Source organism: Cotesia glomerata, linkage group LG1, assembly GCF_020080835.1.
Source record: "Cotesia glomerata isolate CgM1 linkage group LG1, MPM_Cglom_v2.3, whole genome shotgun sequence".
NCBI lineage: Eukaryota > Metazoa > Arthropoda > Insecta > Hymenoptera > Braconidae > Cotesia > Cotesia glomerata.
The window spans coordinates 12,241,082-12,259,072 of NC_058158.1; the positions used below are offsets into that span (position 1 = coordinate 12,241,082).

Consider the following 17,991-nt stretch of genomic DNA (forward strand, 5'->3'; position numbering starts at 1 on the left):
ATTTCAAAATCAATTTACAGTAAAATTATTTTTTAAGTGTACCAAAATACAAATTGTTATTATATCAGAGTCTTTGATGTAAATTTTCGTACAAACACTGGAATTTTGAATACTTTTGCCGAAAATAATAAATTTTATAAAAGAAAAAGTAAAGCTCAAATTTTTCTAAGTATTTAATTTTTACGTTAATTTATTTTTTCTAAAGTAAAAACTCAATTTCGTTTGAGTAATAAGTTTTATAAAATAACTAAAATATAAATATTCAGTGTTTATACGATCAATGCCGCCAATTGGCACGTGTCGACAAAGCGACATCGATTTTATGTGTCTTTATGAAGCGAATTGTTACGCATGAATGCAACGAACTTGTAAAACAAACAAACGCTACACTGGTCACACTTTAATGCAATTTCATCTATTCTTTCTCTCTTTAATCAATAAACCAAAAGAAGAAAAGATCAGTAGACAGAGAAAATTGAATTCTCTTAACGTCAATGTCAATGTAGAATAAATGCAAAATACATACATAAATTGACGTCGCTTTGTCGTAAAAAATAAATAAATAAATCAGTAAATCATAAGAATAAAATAGTCAACGAGCTTGGATCCGTTTTAGAATTCTTTAAATTTTCAAACTATCAATTAGATAATTCTTAACAAATTTATAAAAAAGATACAAATGATAAAATTACTATATCAATAATCGATTTAAATTAAAAAAGATTTTTACATTGTGATAGCTCAATAGACGAATGAACTGAAAGTTCTTACTACACGCATCAATAGAGTCTATACTATTGATCTAGTAGTCTAGACAGTTAAGTTTAGGTTTTAAAAAGAGATGTCAAATGTCAAGTCAGAATATAAATTAAGTACTTATGTTCGTAAAATAAAGTATTTTGTATACCCAATAGCATTTGATTTGATTTATGGACCAAGCTCGTTGACAATCACCTGAATGCTGGGACAGGGTACCCCTGCGGGCACGCGCCACCGCGCCTGCTTCTATAAAAACAAATTCTTTAAAACGCGAACGTGTCACTGCGGCTCTCTCGCGATCTCCTGATAAATTTACAAAAACTCGAAACTTGTTCTTGCATTCTTATCTTCTTTAATAAAATCAAACGTTTTCCGCTTAATTCATTATTTGTGTAATAGTAAGGTAAGTTGTGCTGAGAATCTTTGCAACATAAGTTGCGCTAGATATATTTTATTGGGAAGCTTAGAAGTAGATAAGTAGTTCAAACAAAATCAATTTTCATGCACTTAATGGTGTCTTATGGTGTCAAAACTAAAGATACTGTGCACAAATATTCTGACAAAAATAAGTCGAAAGCATACATCTGTTTTGTTGGCGGTCCCATCGCAGCGAACTTATGAATTTTTTATTATTGGTAATAGAAATTTTACACTAAAAGAAGCACTTTGCAATTGCCTTAAGTGTACTTAAGGTGTACCAAATACTAAAAAAGTGCATTGATAGTTTTGCAATAGATGAGTAGAAGAGTGGGTCTATTGAGTTATGGGACCGCTAACTTTTTTACATTGTATAGAAATTAGGTTGAACTATTTTATGTGAGGATATTTTAGCACAAATCTGTAGTCACGCGATCAAATTTCACATGATATTTAGGGTTTAAAAGTTGAAGAACTAAAAATTAAAGCAAAAAAATTAATGCAATGTTATTATTATTATGATATCGTTTGGTGCTCGATACAGGGGTTCCCCATTCCGCTATAAAGCAACTACTTTAAATATTCTCTGTAAAAAATAAGTAAAGGACGTTAGAGAGGAATGAAATTCCTCGATGGTGCGTACAATTTAGAGCCAATTGGGAGCGCTAGGCCAAAGTTCCCGACAATTGATGACTCAAGAAGTTTTCGAACTACCATGGACGGTTCTGTAACGTTGTTATGCCCTGCGCAGGGATTCCCCGTTCCCATACACAAGTAAGTCTATAATATGACTTTCTTTCTTCTTTTCCTTCCCTTGTAAATTGCTTTTCAAATTTTAATCCCCGAGCCAAACTATAGTTATTTTGTACTATAGTAAGTAAGACGATAGTTGACATCTTGCTCATATCGAACAATGTTATGCATAATTGATGCACAGTCTTAAGAAAAAGCATTGACAAATCCGTTGTATTGATGGATATTTATAGAACGATCAATCTTTGATGTAACAAAATTTTATGCAAGCGATTTGTTAAAATTTTTTTTATTTGGTTGTTGCTTTATACTTTACATGACGAGACAACCTAGAATGAGTGGAGTGGGTACTATAAAAAATGAAGTAGATTATGTAGATGAGGCGACGAGTCTTGGAAACAATCACAAATATTTTTTCTTTGTTTTCTTTTAAAATAGAACCCGTCACCAGTACAAAGCCGAAATTCCCGATGACGGAGAATTCGCGTACCTACACGGTTCGCTCGAATGAACCCTTAACACTCTTTTGTCCAGCGCAGGCATTTCCCATTCCAGCGTTCAGGTATATAAATAGATATTTTATTTCTTATTTGCGTGTAAGAAAAAAAATAAAATAAAAATCATCATAAATTTAGGTCACGTATTAGTATACTTCGTATGAATGTCTTATCGTTGCTTCTTGTCTACTCTTGCTTCCTTTTTATTAAAACACATATATATAAATATATTTTATCCTCTTATAGTTAGAGCTATCTTCGTTGAATTTATTTCGTTTTTTTTCTTTATCGCATCGTATTCCTCTGCTTGATTTTTTTAATTCATTATTCCGTGTAGAACCTGTCACCAGTGCAAGACCAAAATTTCCAATGACGGACACATCGCGGACATATACAGTTTATCTTGGCAAAACGCAGACACTTTTTTGTCCGGCTCAAGCCTTTCCCGTTCCAGCTTTCAGGTAGGATCATATTTATCATATCAATATCACTTTTTCCTGAATCCGTTGATCATTCAATGATTCTATCATCTTCTTATCATTCTATGCAGAACCAGTCGCGAGTACTAAGCCAAAATTCACAATGACAGAAAAGCTGAGAGCTTACACCGTAAACTTCTACGAACCTCTTACACTATTTTGTCCAGCTCAAGCTTTTCCTGTTCCAGCTATCAGGTAAAGACTAAAGACTAAAATCTAAAGACTTCCCAGTAAGATAACTTGTTTGTCTTTTTCTTCTTTGCATTTTGCATCATTGCAGAACCCGTAGGAAGTGCTCGACCGAAATTCCCAATGACTGACACAATGCGTGCATTTGGTATTCCTCAAGGTCACACACAGACTCTCTTCTGTCCCGCCCAGGCGTTTCCTGTTCCAGCATTTAGGTAGAAGTATCCAATCGATATTCACATGTTTTCTCTTCCATTCATTCTTTCTTTAATTATAATAAGAAAGAAGAGCAGAATAAAAATAAATAACGATCACATTGATGCTATTGCATGGAGCCCGATCCTAATAATACGTTGCGTGTTTTTGTTCTTCGACCTTCTATTCCTTTCACAACCACATGTGTATCCGTCGTTGTAGAGCCTGTCGCAAGCGCCCGCCCGAAATTTCAAACGATGGCTGATTCACAAGCATTTCGAGTGACGCTCGGTGGCGCGATGACCCTTCTCTGTCCAGCTCAAGGATTTCCCGTCCCCTCATACAGGTAAATAGACTCTTATTACTTTAAATTACGTTTGTTTGTTGATGAAACGTAGAGCCGGCATCAAGTACCAGGCCACAGCTATCTGGTCCAAGTGATCTTCTGAGATTCTCAGGCTCGGTAGGAAAAAGCATTACTCTTCTTTGCCCTGCCCAAGGCTTTCCAGTACCCCTATATCGGTAGGTTACAATTACAATCTTTGATTGAAGTGCAGAACGCTTTGAGGTACCCTTTTCCAGCATCGAACTCTTTATCATTCTTTGTAATTTTCTACTTAAATTTCTCTTTAGAACCCGCTTCAAGCTCGAAACCCAAGTTTCCTTCAGTAAATGATATTGGTGTCCGGGTGAACAAGGACTCAAGTTTTACCATGCTTTGTCCTGCTCAAGCGTATCCTGTCGCTACATTTAGGTAGGTTGTTGTTTTGAAAAAAATAATGAAGCCCTGTCCTGGCATGGAATTAATGAATTCTTCAATCACTTTATTTTTTATTACTTTAAATTCCTGGGTTGATTCTCCCAGAGCCAGTCGGTTTAGCCAGACCAAAGTTTTCGACAATAGACAAGAGTCGGACTTTCGATACATACGAGGGCCGTGGTGTGACTCTACAATGCCCTGCCCAGGCGTATCCTGTCCCTTTCTTCAAGTAAGTTGAAGTTAAACATTGTAACATCGATTGCTGATGTTTTGATTCTTTGCAAACAATTTGCTATTTTATGGTATGTCGATTTGATGTAGAACCCGTCGGCTTAGCGAGACCAAAATTTTCTTCAATTCACAAAAGCCTGACTTTCGATACATATGAGGGCCGTGGTGTGACTCTACAGTGCCCTGCCCAGGCGTATCCTGTCCCTTTCTTTAAGTAAGTTGAAGTTAAACATCGTAACATCAATTGCTAATGTTTTGATTCTTTGCAAACACTTTGCTATTTTATGGTACATCAATTTGATGTAGAACCCGTTGGCTTAGCAAGACCAAAATTTTCATCAATACTCAAAAGTCAGACTTTCGATACATACGAGGGCCGTGGTGTGACTCTGCAATGCCCTGCTCAGGCGTATCCTGTCCCTTTCTTCAAGTAAGTTGAAGTAAATCCTTAAATATCGAAACATTAACTTCTGATATTTCTATGGTTTGCGAGCGCTTTGCTATTTATTGTATATAAATTCGATGCAGAACCCGTATCGAGTACAAAACCGAAACTAACTTCGTTGGATGTTAAGTCAACTAACCCTAACATCTACATGTATGCCTCGACAACTCTTTTATGTCCAGTTCAAGGGTTTCCCGTGCCAGCTTTCAGGTAACTTGGTCATTAATTTATTTAGTTTTTACTTCAATGAATGAATAAATTATGCTATTTTATTGTTGATTATCGGGTAGAACCTATGGCAAGTACGAAACCAAAATTCTCAGGGGTTTCCGTGAGAACTCTCGAAGTGACTGTTCGTTCGAACGAGGAAATTGCTACGCTTAGTTGCCCTGCACAGGGATATCCCGTGCCCTCATTTAGGTATGCATCGGTTGGCTAGTCATTAAACTTTTGTATCATCGTTAAACTCTTTAACTTTCCTAATCTAGAGCCTGTGACCAGCGCAAAGCCAAAGTTTCTCAACGCTGATATTAAGGTATTAATGCCGACGTCGATGTCTACTTCGGTATCTTTGACTTGTCCAGCTCAAGGATTTCCGGTGCCGATTTCACGGTTCGTGACTATTTCAATATATCCTATCATTAGGGATTCCCTGTCCCACGAAAAGTAGTCATGGTTAGTGTTTAAATTTGTTTCATCTTCGTGGTTATAGAACCAGTATCTAGCACGAAACCAAAGTTTACAAATGACGACATCAAGGTTGTGAAACCGACTATAAGATCTTCTGCGGTGGCGTTGACTTGCCCGGGTCAAGGATTCCCTGTTCCGATTACACGGTTGGTAATTAAGAAAAAAAAAACATAATTAAAATTAATATTTGGAAATAATAAATTCAGAGCCAAGTGCCAGCACTAAACCTAAGCTAACAGCGAATCGAAAAATTGAATTAGTGGAGGTTCGTTTAAATGGATCAGCTACGCTTATGTGCCCAGTGCAGGCATATCCAGTAGCACTATCGAGGTGAGGCTTTTCAGATTTTTCGCCTTATGATCTCTCAGTATAACCTTAGTAAAAGCGATTATACGGATTTCTGGGCACCCTGCCAAAGTATCCGAGACGGATAGCAATAACATAGACTGAGCGAAATGCTTTTAGACAAAAGAAAAGAGATAATGTAACTTGAATACTCCTATTCATACGTCGGTCATCCACTTGTTTGAAACAAGTTACTCGTGAGGTTTTCAAGATGTAGGCTAACAATCGTGTGGAAGGCTTTACCCGCTTAAGTATCCCTGTCCCCATTCTTTATTCGTGTCTACGGACCTTTTTTCCATGCATATATAATCATCGTCTGATCGATTATTTATTTAGAGCCAAGTACCAGCACAAAGCCTAAGCTTCCAGCTAATCGTAAACTTGAATGGTGGGATGTTCGCTCAAGTGACACTGCAAGTTTAACCTGTCCTTTGCAGGGTTTCCCTGTGCCCATTTATAGGTAGGAAGTTATTGTTAAAATAACCATTTAGTATCAATTTCAATATCAATATCAATGTTCATGAGTAGTATCGCTTTCTTTGTTACATTCATTTAGAGCCTGTGGGTCTTAAACCACCATCCTTCTCCAGTGATGATGAATCACGTACTTTTTCTAGACGAAAAGGAGCACATTTAGCTCTTATGTGCAATGCTCAGGGTAGCCCAGCTCCATTAACAAGGTATTGTAGTTGAATTGTTTTGGCTGAATGGATATTTTTGTGGGTTATCCTGTCCCGGAAATATTGTGTATACACAGTTAAAAATATTTTGGACTTGGTTTGGTGTAAGAATCATTAAAATAGTGGAAAAATTTCATCAAGTATAGTGTTTAATTTGGATAGTGTTAATTTGATTCGATGTAAACTAATATTCTGACGAAGATAAATATTCTTTCTATTAATCATTACCGGTAGGTATAGTTCTAGAAAATCGGAAAGATTAAGGAATTATTTTAACATAGCCGGTTATAGCTACATGGAGATTTAATACGCCATAAAAAACTAAAAACCTTTTTAAATTGATGTTATTGCACACATCCTTCTTAATTTCGATGCAAATTAACATTCCGACGTAAATTGATAGTCTCATTTGATGATGTAAATTATTGAATTGATACTATTCAAATTTAACATAATACTTGATGTAACTTTCCCGCGCTTGAAAAAAATTTTTTGCCGTATATCTCATCTATTAAATATCATCGATATTTTTTGATTTTCAATATAGAACCAGTTGGGTTAAAGGCACCAAAATTCGTAAGCGAAAATTCTCTTAGTGCTTGGACAAAACGTGCCAAATCACAGATAGCATTAGAATGTTACGCTCAAGGAAGTCCCGTGCCGACAGCGAGGTAACACGTTCGCTATTAACTAATAATGTTTATAAAATAAATAATGCAAAAACATAATGTTCGACGAATAGAAATAGGTGTGAAAGTTTATGTCCGGCAATGTTGCGGGAAGCCCTGTCTCTTGAGGTTAATGAATATTCTACTGTTTTATCGATTATTCCCTTTTTTTTTGTCGTCGAAATAGAACCTGTTGGCTTGAAAGCTCCGAAATTCTCGAGTGATAGTTCATCAAGTACTTATACAAAACGTCAGAACATTGACATTGCTCTTCAGTGTAACTCTCAAGGTAGCCCGGCTCCCATCTCAAGGTAAATAAAATATTCGAAAGTTACTTTTGAATTGTAGAAATAGAAACACTGTTATTAAAACAAATACCCTGTCCCGGTAACGTTTTTTTGAATTGACTTCTTGAGTTTTCAATGTCTATTTAGAGCCTGTCGGACTGAAAGCTCCCAAATTTTCGAGTGATCTATCATTCAGTGGTTACGCAAGACGCAAGGGGGTCGATATTGACCTTCAATGCAATGCTCAAGGGAGTCCGGCTCCAATATCGAGGTAAATAAGTTCAAAAATTGAGTTTTGATCATGTGAATGTAAATATTACGGTTAGAATGGATACCCTGTCCTGGTAGTGTTTTTTTTTTTGAACGAGTTTTAGAGTTTTTATTGTTTGTACAGAACCGGTTGGACTGAAAGCTCCCAAATTTTCGAGTGATAGCTCATTCAGTGGTTATGCAAGACGTCAGGGTACTATAATTGCTCTTCAATGCAATGCTCAAGGCAGTCCTTCTCCGGTTTCAAGGTAACTCATTGACGGTACCCTTTATTAGTCAGAGTAATTATTGATTCCGCATGGAATATCAGACGTGACAAACTATAATTGTCCGTGTATTCAGTAGGGATTTTCCGTTTGACTACTCCTCCCTCAAGTGTATTTAATTATACCATTAAGGTGTATAAACAAAAATCAAAAATTTTTTTTTTAAATGAACGTGAAGTTTTAACGAAAAAAACTAAAATAATGATTCTGTTATAGAAGCCCGTACTATTGATATTTCCAGGTCGCGAAATTTTTCATTTTGCCTTGAATAGCACAAAAAGAAATTTTTTTTAATTTTATAATTTTATATCTTGTTATTACATATGTTCTCGTAAAAAACTGAACGCTTTAAAAAAAAGTCTATGATTTTTCAATAAATTCACTTTTTCGAAAGTTCTTCAAGGTTAAAATTGGACGCATTCGAAATTTTCAAATTTTCTTTCAATTACGGCGAAATTATTATTATTTAAATAAAATCCATCATTTTTCGAAAAAAAATGTATTTTAACTTGATTATAACTAAGAATTGAGTTGGAAATAAAAAATTTCGATTCGTGACCTCAAAATATCATTACTCAAGGTTCAAATTTCAATAGTGTCTATACTTTAACATTTTCTAACAAAAATTAAAAATCATTTTAAAAGAAAATTTGTCGAATTTTTAATACACTTTAATGAGCATCAATCATATTAATTTCCTTAAGTATCATTGGACCTTAGAGTGTCAAAATGAATGAAAAAACTTTCCAGAGCCGGTGGGTGCAAAGTCACCAGCCTTATCGTCTGAAGACCTAAGTCGCACTATAGGGAGATTTAAAGGCCAAGACACTGCGTTGGTTTGTGCTGCCCAGGGGAGCCCTGTACCCGTTACTAGGTAAATAGGACACTAATTACACACTTAATACATATCGTCATTTAATTTAACGTTCAGAACCCGTTGGAAGTAAAGCTCCTACCTTCTCCGGCGATTTAAAGATTAATCTGTTGAATCGTGAGAGGAACGAAGCTCTTAGCATTTCCTGCAATGCTCAGGGACATCCAGCTCCGATAACTAGGTACGCTAATTATTAATAAGATTGAGTTACAAAGAGGGGTGAAGATAGATCAAACGGTTAATAAATCATTAGTGTAGGGGGCCGCATGTGACCTTGTTCGACGTCGAGAGGGAAGTGACGATTCTCAAATGCCTTTTCTATTCTATATTTAATCTAGACCCTGTGGGCAGCAAAGCCCCCACATTTCTCGGAGACGTCAAGTCATTTTTCTTCTTACGGCACCAAGGTTCTAGTATTGGTATCTTGTGTAATCCGCAGGGGCATCCGATTCCAAAGATCAGGTAGAAAATAACTTTGTTTTTAGTAATTAAAGAAAACAATATCAATTCACTTCAATACTGTAGAGCCTGTGGGTAGTAAAGCTCCAACTATAACCGGAACGTTGAAAGGTGGATGGATGAATCAAAATTCAAGATCTAGCATAGTAATGACGTGTCCGGCGCAGGGATATCCCGTTCCAGCTTTCCGGTACGAATCATTTTTATAGTAAACTTTATGCTGCACGTGCATTTCTTCATTGCTGCTTAAATATTTAACCGCGACTGTAAATCGACGTATGGCTCGATTTTTTAGAACCTGTTGGAACTAAAGCACCAGCGTTTATGGGAATCGTTAAGGGCTGGTGGATACAAGAAAGAGAAAAATCGAGCATCGTGATGACATGTCCAGCACAGGGTTATCCTCTTCCCAGCTTTAAGTAATTATTTTTATTTATCTTCATTATTTTGATGCTTGATCTATCCGTGGATAGAGCCAGTAGGAACTAAAGCACCAACATTTACCGGTGAAATGAAGGGATGGATGGTTGAAAAACTCAAAGATTCAACAATTGTCATGAGTTGTCCTGCTCAAGCGTACCCTGTACCGGCATTCCGGTAAATGTAATTTTTATTTATGACTAACGCTAAGGGTCCGCTCGGATTTTATGCTGCTAAGTTATTACTTTTGATAGAGCCTGTTGGTAGCAAAGCTCCAGCATTTACGGGAGACATAAAAGCTTCAGGGTGGTTGGTAAATAAGCGCTTGAATTCTACATTAGCGATGCCATGTCCAGCGCAAGGTTATCCGGTTCCCGCATTCAGGTAATTAATCCTTTCTATTCTCAAAAATCTTTTCTGATTTTTGCATTAGAGCCCGTTGGTAGTAAAGCGCCAGCTTTTATTGGAGAGTTGAGAGGAGGATGGAAAGCTAAAAGCGCAAATACAAGTGTCGTGATGTCGTGTCCAGCTCAGGGTTACCCAGTCCCAAGTTTTCGGTACATATATTTTCTCTTATCTACATTAATTTTGTGATTGTCCGTGGAAATTAGAACCTGTTGGAAGCAAAGCTCCTTCGATTCAAGGCGAAGAGGGAACCTCGATGAAGCGACGTGGTGGTACTGATATCGTGATCCCATGCTATGGACAAGGCTACCCAGTCCCAAATTTCCGGTACATATACGTATTTTATTATTGCGTATGCTTACACTGATTTCATTGTTCGCGATTGTTAGAGCCTGTTGGAAGCAAAGCTCCTTCAATCCAAGGCGAAGAACGGAGCTATATGAAGCGACGTGGTGGCATCAACATCGTGATACCATGTCATGGTCAAGGTTACCCTGTCCCTGCTTTCAGGTAAATCACGTTACTAACTCGCCTCATAAATTCAATAGATCCGGCCGGTCGCGTATCGCCGAAATTCCCCAAGTCGGCTAAAACAGATTCGTTCGAGGTATTGGGTGGCATTGAAACGAGTCTTCTATGTGATGCCCAAGCATTTCCCAAACCAGCGTTCAGGTTAGTTAGTTATTCTACAATATTGATGGGTAGTAACGTTGAAGTTTCTTAACAGAACCTGTAGGAACTAAAGCACCCTCCATTCTTGGAGAAAAAGGAAGTTTGATGGAAAGGAAAGTCGATAGCAACATAGTCATATTGTGTCAAGCACAAGCTTACCCTGTTCCAACATTCAGGTAAAACAGATTTCAAGAAATTAAATTCTTAGTATTATTCGATGTTGAAAGATGTAACACGACTCAGAATGCGAAGCAGTCGAAAGAGTTTTACGATTGAAAAATTTTTTCTGCTCTACTCGTTGACTATTTTTATCGCTATAGTCTAGGTAGTTAACGGAACTAATATAATTTCTATACTATCGAACAGATAATTTAATCTTAATTAATTTTGTTATGTTTAAAAATTGATTTAGTGTAATAAAAATAAAAAAAAACATCAAAATAAAGCAACAAATTCTTCTTGAAAAGCAATAAAAAAGAGTGTGTATAGATCCGTTTTGTCTATATAGGATTTGATATTTTAAATAGCTATGAGAAAATAAATGTTATTAGTCTTTTATACATCTACATATGTCGGTGAATTTCTTACCTATACACATACATTATAATTCTAGCTAATGTTCAGTTTATTAAGTGAAAGAAATACTGAGAAATATTCGAAATAAAAATTATGTAAATAATCGACAGTGAATTTTCTACTTTTCCACTTTGCTTTATAAATCAGTAATACAACATATTCTTTATTAAAAATTCAATGAGCATTATGAGTCATGTACTTTTAGATTTCCCAAACTTTTCTCTTTTACTATGTAATTATGAAATTCATTCAATGTAATTACGTTCGAAGTGGTAGATTTTAATTATTTCTGGTGAGCTTAATACAAAATTCCCATGATTAGATCCTGCTGGAAGAGTCGCACCAAAGTTTCCTAAATCAGCGAAGATAAATTCATTCGAAGTTTTAACCAACACTGAAATTAGTCTTCTGTGTGATGCTCAAGCGTTCCCTGCTCCTATATTTAGGTTTGTTAATTATAACTTTCCACGAGGATATTATATCTTCATCTTCTTAATATTTTTGTTCATGTGCATGTTATACAGAACCGGTTAACGGCGCAAAGCCACGAGTTGCATCAACCGCCAAATACGATGTCCTTGGAAAGTCCCTCGGGGCGACGGTGACGATGTTGTGTCAGGCGCAGGGGCACCCTTTACCAAACTTTAGGTATAGCTTTTATTACTGATTTATATCGCATTAGTTATACCATAACTTTTTGTATACTAATTGTATTAATGTAGGAAGTTTAAACGAATTTTAATCATCAATATAAACTACTTCTTAGAACCGGTCAATGGCGCGGCTCCTCGAGTAGCTGCTACAGCTAAGATAACAGTTCTGACGTCATCCGCAAATTCCTCGATTACTATGCTTTGTCAAGCTCAAGCAAATCCTCTTCCGATATTCAGGTATGTCTGCAATGGCATAATTCGAGATGTATAGTTCGATATATAGTTGCCTTTGACGAATTCTGGCGTACCCTTTCCCGGTATTAAGAACGCTTTGATGTGAAAATTGTGCAAAAGCTGTTTATTGATAGAAGTATTATTGTAGAACCAGTCGGCAGTGGTCCTCCCCGTCTGCCACCGAGATCAAAGTTTGACGAACTGCTAAAGCATCAGGGAACGACTCTAACATTACTTTGTGAGGCTCAAGGAAGTCCAACACCTTTCTATAGGTGAGCCTTCATAATGTAGTTCTAAAGATTCCAATCCGTTGATGAATATTGTCGCCTACGCAAAGTTTACTTTTTTTCGGGTGCAGTGACCGATTATTAAAACCTCAGCTTCTGTATGGGTCTCGTACATAATATCGTCACAGTATACTTACATGTTTTTGACCTTTACATCATTTGCACGTTCTAAATTTATATTCTGTCAATTTTTCAAGGACAATTGAAATCTCCAACCCATGCATTCTTCAAATATTCCCAAAACTGGTTTATCAATGATCTTAATTAGTTCGTTGATAGAATTTTTTTAAACATTCCTGATAAATAGGATAATGAGGATGGTTCAAGTTTCGAGTATCACAAATATTCCAACTGACATATTTTATTGAGTCTTCCCTTGTGCTATCATTCAGGTGTTTATTGATTTAACTCTCAAAGTATCTTATCATTAAACACAGCTTCGTGTGATATTTAATGAACATGAAATATTATTGACGATTGCATTCTCAAACATATGTCATATTATCCCTTGCTCGAAAACTTACAGAGCCAAGCAGTAATGTAGCCCCCAGAATAGCAGGGGAGCGATATGAGGGTGGTAAACTCGTCGACGTTCCCAGATCTGGTATTGTGGCGTTAGATTGTGCAGTTCAGGGGTCTCCTGTTCCAGTCATAAGGTATATTTATCAGACTATTTCATCGAATTACGCAACAGAATTCCCATTAGCTCCCCTTCTTACAGAGGGAAATGTCGATATTGCACCTCGTACTACAGGGAAAAAGTTTGAGGGAGGGGAAATTATTCAGACGTTTGAGGGACAGAATGTAGCTCTTGGTCATTCGCTTCAGTCACATCCCCCTCCAATTACGAGGTAGTTTAATGTTCTGAAATGTTTCTCTCTTTCACATTCTGATGCTATAGATCCTTTTCAAATTAATTTTCCTTAGAGTTGCACGCTTTTTTTTTCAATCTGCATGATTATATGTTGTTTTGCATGCTTATTACCTACTATTTTGACGGTTCAGGACAACGTAGGGACTCAACGATGTCTTCTGGTAAGGTATGGTAGTATTTTTTAAACTTTTTTATTCAATCTAATCATAAGTTCATCAATGGAGAGCTATAAAGCAGGATGTGTAAGTAGTCAGCGTTAAATAACACGATAGATTTAAAATTTATTATAAAGTCAGGGCTCGAAAATTGAACGAGTGAATGATAATGAAGGATTAAAGAGTTTGAAGATCAAAAAAGGCCAGAATTAGGTGTTCTCGTAAAGTAATCGGTAAACGAGTTTTGACCCTTTTACTTTCAGAACCATCGGGTCAAACTGCACCAAAGAGTACCGGGGATGGTTTGAATAAGAATGACGGTGTTAAAGGAGAGCCATTGGCGCTTGCGTGCGCGGCTCAAGGATTCCCTGCACCGACTTCTAGGTACACGCGCATGTTATCGCGTGTCACGGATTTTCTGATATTCTTTTTTTAACAACACACTTACATTTACTTGCCGCATTTGCTTTACTCATCTTCATCTATAATACACAGTTCGAGAGTCTTTAGCCGTAGTTTAAACTAATGTCATTAAATGGTTGATGTCGTGTGTAAAAATGATTTAAATAAATGATCGAATTGCTCAAAGGAACTATTTATCGCGAAGATGCGTTTTACATTTTAATTTTATGGCTTGCAATATTTTTTGTTGCAGATGGTACAAGTTTATCGAAGGTACGACACGCAGACAGCCAGTTCAGCTGAATGAAAGAGTTCGTCAGGTCAGCGGAACTTTGATTATCCGAGAAGCACGTGTTGAGGACTCTGGAAAGTACCTTTGTATTGTGAACAATTCAGTTGGAGGTGAAAGCGTTGAGACTGTTCTTACTGTCACTGCACCATTGTCAGCTGAAATTGAACCTAGAGTTCAGACTGTCGATTTTGGAAGACCAGCTACTTTTACTTGCAATGTCCGAGGAAATCCTATTAAGACTATTTCGTGGATGAAGGATGGCAAGGCTCTTGGGCATGAAGATCCCATTCTCAGAATTGAAAGCGTCAAGAAAGAAGATAAGGGAATGTATCAATGTTTTGTGCGGAATGATCAAGAAAGCGCTCAAGCGACGGCTGAGTTGAAGCTTGGAGGACGATGTAAGTAAATAAATAGAAGCCTTGAAAATTATTTGTACTACTTCAAGAATTTTCTCTTGTTTTTTAAATTCTTGGATTAAGATCTTTGTATGTCCGGTCAGTAAAAATTGTCACTTTATTCAAAAGTACATTATGTTTGATCGATGAAATTAAATCTTCACCAAAGAATAATAATAATAATAATAATAATAATAATAATAATAATAATAATAAAATAAAAAATTAACTTCTTTGCTTAATCTTAATTAAAAATAAAAAATTTCTAATTATTAGATATATTCACCCGAAGATGGTATTGAGTGCTCATACCAACAATAAAAGTGGTGAAAATAAATTTAATAAATAAAAATTTAATGTAAAATTTAAAATTAGTTTAACATCAATTTGGATCGGGGATAATGGCTTTGAAATATAGAACTCTTTAATTAGTAAAAACACCGATCTTCGGAAAAAATAGTAAATAATAATAATAATAATAATAATAATAATAATAATAATAATAATTCTCTATAATTTATAATAATTTTTTTTTTAATTAAAAGTTTGTATTTTTGTTTTAAGTAAAAGTTTCTTCGTTCGAAATATTATCAGCCTAAATTAAAAATTCAACGCAGTTTTTAAAGCCTCATGCAGAATCTTTGAGTATGAATTAATCGAACTAGGGATTTTGGACTGATTCCGAAAAAATACTTTTTTTCGGTTTTCTTTCGACAACGATAACTCACGAACGAATCAACCGATTTCGACCGGGCTGGCAGCGATCGACGTGGTTTTTTGATGTTAAGAGCTGATTAGTTTTTGGAATCGATCGGTAGAGCCATTTAAAAGTTATTAAAAAAAACATTTCAAAAAAATTTTTTTTGTAGTTTTTGGGAGATTTCTCAAAATCTACCGGTTTTAATCGGTCCAAAGTATATTTAAAATCTAAGTTTGGTCAAGCCCTTTCGAATGGCGCCAACCGCAAAGAAATCGGTCAAGCCGTTCAAAAGTTATAAGAAGGTCACACACACACACACACACACACACACACACACACACACACACACACACACACACACACACACACACACACACACACACACACACACACATACGCACGCACGCACGCACGGACGCACATACACATACAGACATCATCGTGGAAACATTCGGGGAAGCTTCCTAGGACCTCAAAACGTCGAGATATGATGAGAACTCGATTTTCGAAAAACGGGGTAAAACCAATAATTTCCCGATTTTTGAAAATTTTCAATTTTCTTAGTGGGAAGTTAAAAAAAAATTAAATCTCTTAAGAAAACGAAATTTCTATTTCAGTGAATTGCGAAAAGTACTTTTTTTTTTTTGGATAATAGATAAAGTAGAAGAAATTAGTCAATTTTTTGATTTCACTTCGGGAGAAATTTTTTTTTTAAATTCACTGCTATATTCATAAGAAAAATTACCGCATTTGTTGATAACTGAAATAGATTTTAAAGTTCTTTCTTCGAATGTTACCGTAACCTAATATGAAATCTTACTGTAGTGGTCATAAAATTTACTGAACAAACTATAAAATTAATTGACTTTTTCGCAATTCTTATTAAATATTCCAAGAGTTATAATAAATTGATTAAAAAGTTAAAATCTTGATTTAAGCATTAAATATTCTGAAACAAAAGTGAAATTTCAAAGAAACTATTTTCTTGATATCGAATAATTTTTTTGATTTATGATATCTTCAAGAGAACAAGAAGTTTATCAATAAATTTACACAATTGAATATATCTGTTGACAGTTGAACCACCCCAAATAAAGCAGGCTTTCCAAGAAGAAACTCTCCAACCGGGACCAAGCATGTTCCTCAAGTGTGTAGCCAGCGGGAATCCAACTCCTGAAATAACTTGGGAACTTGACGGCAAGCGCTTATCAAACACGGAAAGACTCCAGGTTGGACAGTACGTTAAGGTCAACGGTGATGTCGTATCGCATTTGAACATCTCAAGCATTCACACGAATGATGGTGGACTCTACAAGTGTATTGCAGCTTCAAAGGTGATATTTCTTATATCTTTGTCGTTGATTACTTCATTTTCAATCTCTCATCGATCATTATCATATTTTGTCGTTATATAATCAATAAAATATTTAATGTATCGGTAATTACTTAAGGTCGGATCAGCGGAGCATTCAGCACGTCTCAATGTTTACGGTTTGCCTTTCATCCGACACATGGACAAAAAAGCCATCGTTGCTGGAGAAACTCTTCGAGTAACTTGTCCAGTTGCCGGTTACCCAATTGAGAGCATCGTATGGGAACGAGACACTCGTGTTTTGCCGATCAACAGGAAACAGAAAGTTTTTCCAAATGGAACGCTCATCATCGAAAATGTAGAGAGACACAGTGATCAGGCAACTTACACATGTGTGGCACGCAATGCTCAAGGATACAGCGCAAGAGGAACTCTTGAAGTTCAAGTTATGGGTAGGTGCAATTTTCAATTTAAAATTTTATTTATGTTTATCAAAAATTATGATTCAATTAAAAAATTTAGATATAAATAATTCAGATTTTCTAAAAATGGTCAAAGTAAATTACTTATTATCTCATAAGTCAATATCATTATTGAAGAATAATAATTATGTAAATTTAATGTTTTGTCAACTACTGTTGCCAATTGCAATAGCAATAATTGAATCATTTTTCAATGAACTGCGATACGTAAATAATTAATTCGATTATTTATGCAAGCTATTCATTAATCACCAGACAAATAGATGACAAGAAATACCGGGTAATGACATTAAAATACAAGAGTTTGACGTCGGTTCTCGAGTGTACCACTCGTGGCTTCAGGCCATATGACAGGCGGCACCGTATACTATGTTCACCAACTGAATAATAAAATCTCTGCGGAATCCCCTAGAATTCATGCAAACAATCTAAGCCTCCGTTTTTTTGTATTCTTTATTTTTGTAAAATATTATAATTCTAAGCAAAACGATAGAATTTTTTATGCAGTTTGTTGCAAATGGTATTTTCCTTGTCATCTATTTAAATTTATTTTATTTATTAAATTATTTACTTTTCAGTTCTTGATCCGAATTTTTATAGATAAACTGTAAATTTATTTATTTATTTTCAAATGTATAATAATATATTTTTACAGCGGTGGAATAAAACTATTTAAAAATCGCTTATTTTCGAAGCGAATATATGTAGATGGGTTAAATTTAAAATGTGGATCGGTTGAATGGTACATCGATTAAGCGGCAGGTGGGTACGTATCCTTGGTAACACCTGCCGTGATTTAAGAAGCTGCTTCCCTTTCTTCGAATTCCGTCTATATACCTGCAAACAGCTGTACTATACAGATTCTACC

The 17,991-nt window shown here is 35.7% G+C and overlaps 1 protein-coding gene across 50 annotated transcripts in view; it reads left to right on the forward strand.

Moving 5' to 3' along the window:
- The window catches only part of LOC123272832 (Down syndrome cell adhesion molecule-like protein Dscam2), a 75,367-nt gene that overhangs the window by 28,789 nt on the left and 28,587 nt on the right, over positions 1–17,991 (forward strand). For 23 of the 50 annotated variants that reach the window (XM_044740082.1, XM_044740073.1, XM_044739911.1 and 20 more), the window contains exons 7-10: positions 9,939–10,068; positions 14,196–14,632; positions 16,407–16,663; positions 16,781–17,093. In XM_044740082.1, coding sequence (XP_044596017.1) covers positions 9,939–10,068; positions 14,196–14,632; positions 16,407–16,663; positions 16,781–17,093 — 1,137 coding nt within the window. Of the gene's footprint in view, positions 1–1,826; positions 1,951–2,367; positions 2,492–3,185; positions 3,310–4,370; positions 4,495–4,808; positions 4,936–9,938; positions 10,069–10,117; positions 10,242–10,816; positions 10,938–11,861; positions 11,986–14,195; positions 14,633–16,406; positions 16,664–16,780; positions 17,094–17,991 lie in introns of all 50 variants that reach the window. The other 27 variants (XM_044740155.1, XM_044740200.1, XM_044740146.1 and 24 more) reach the window with 8 other exon arrangements.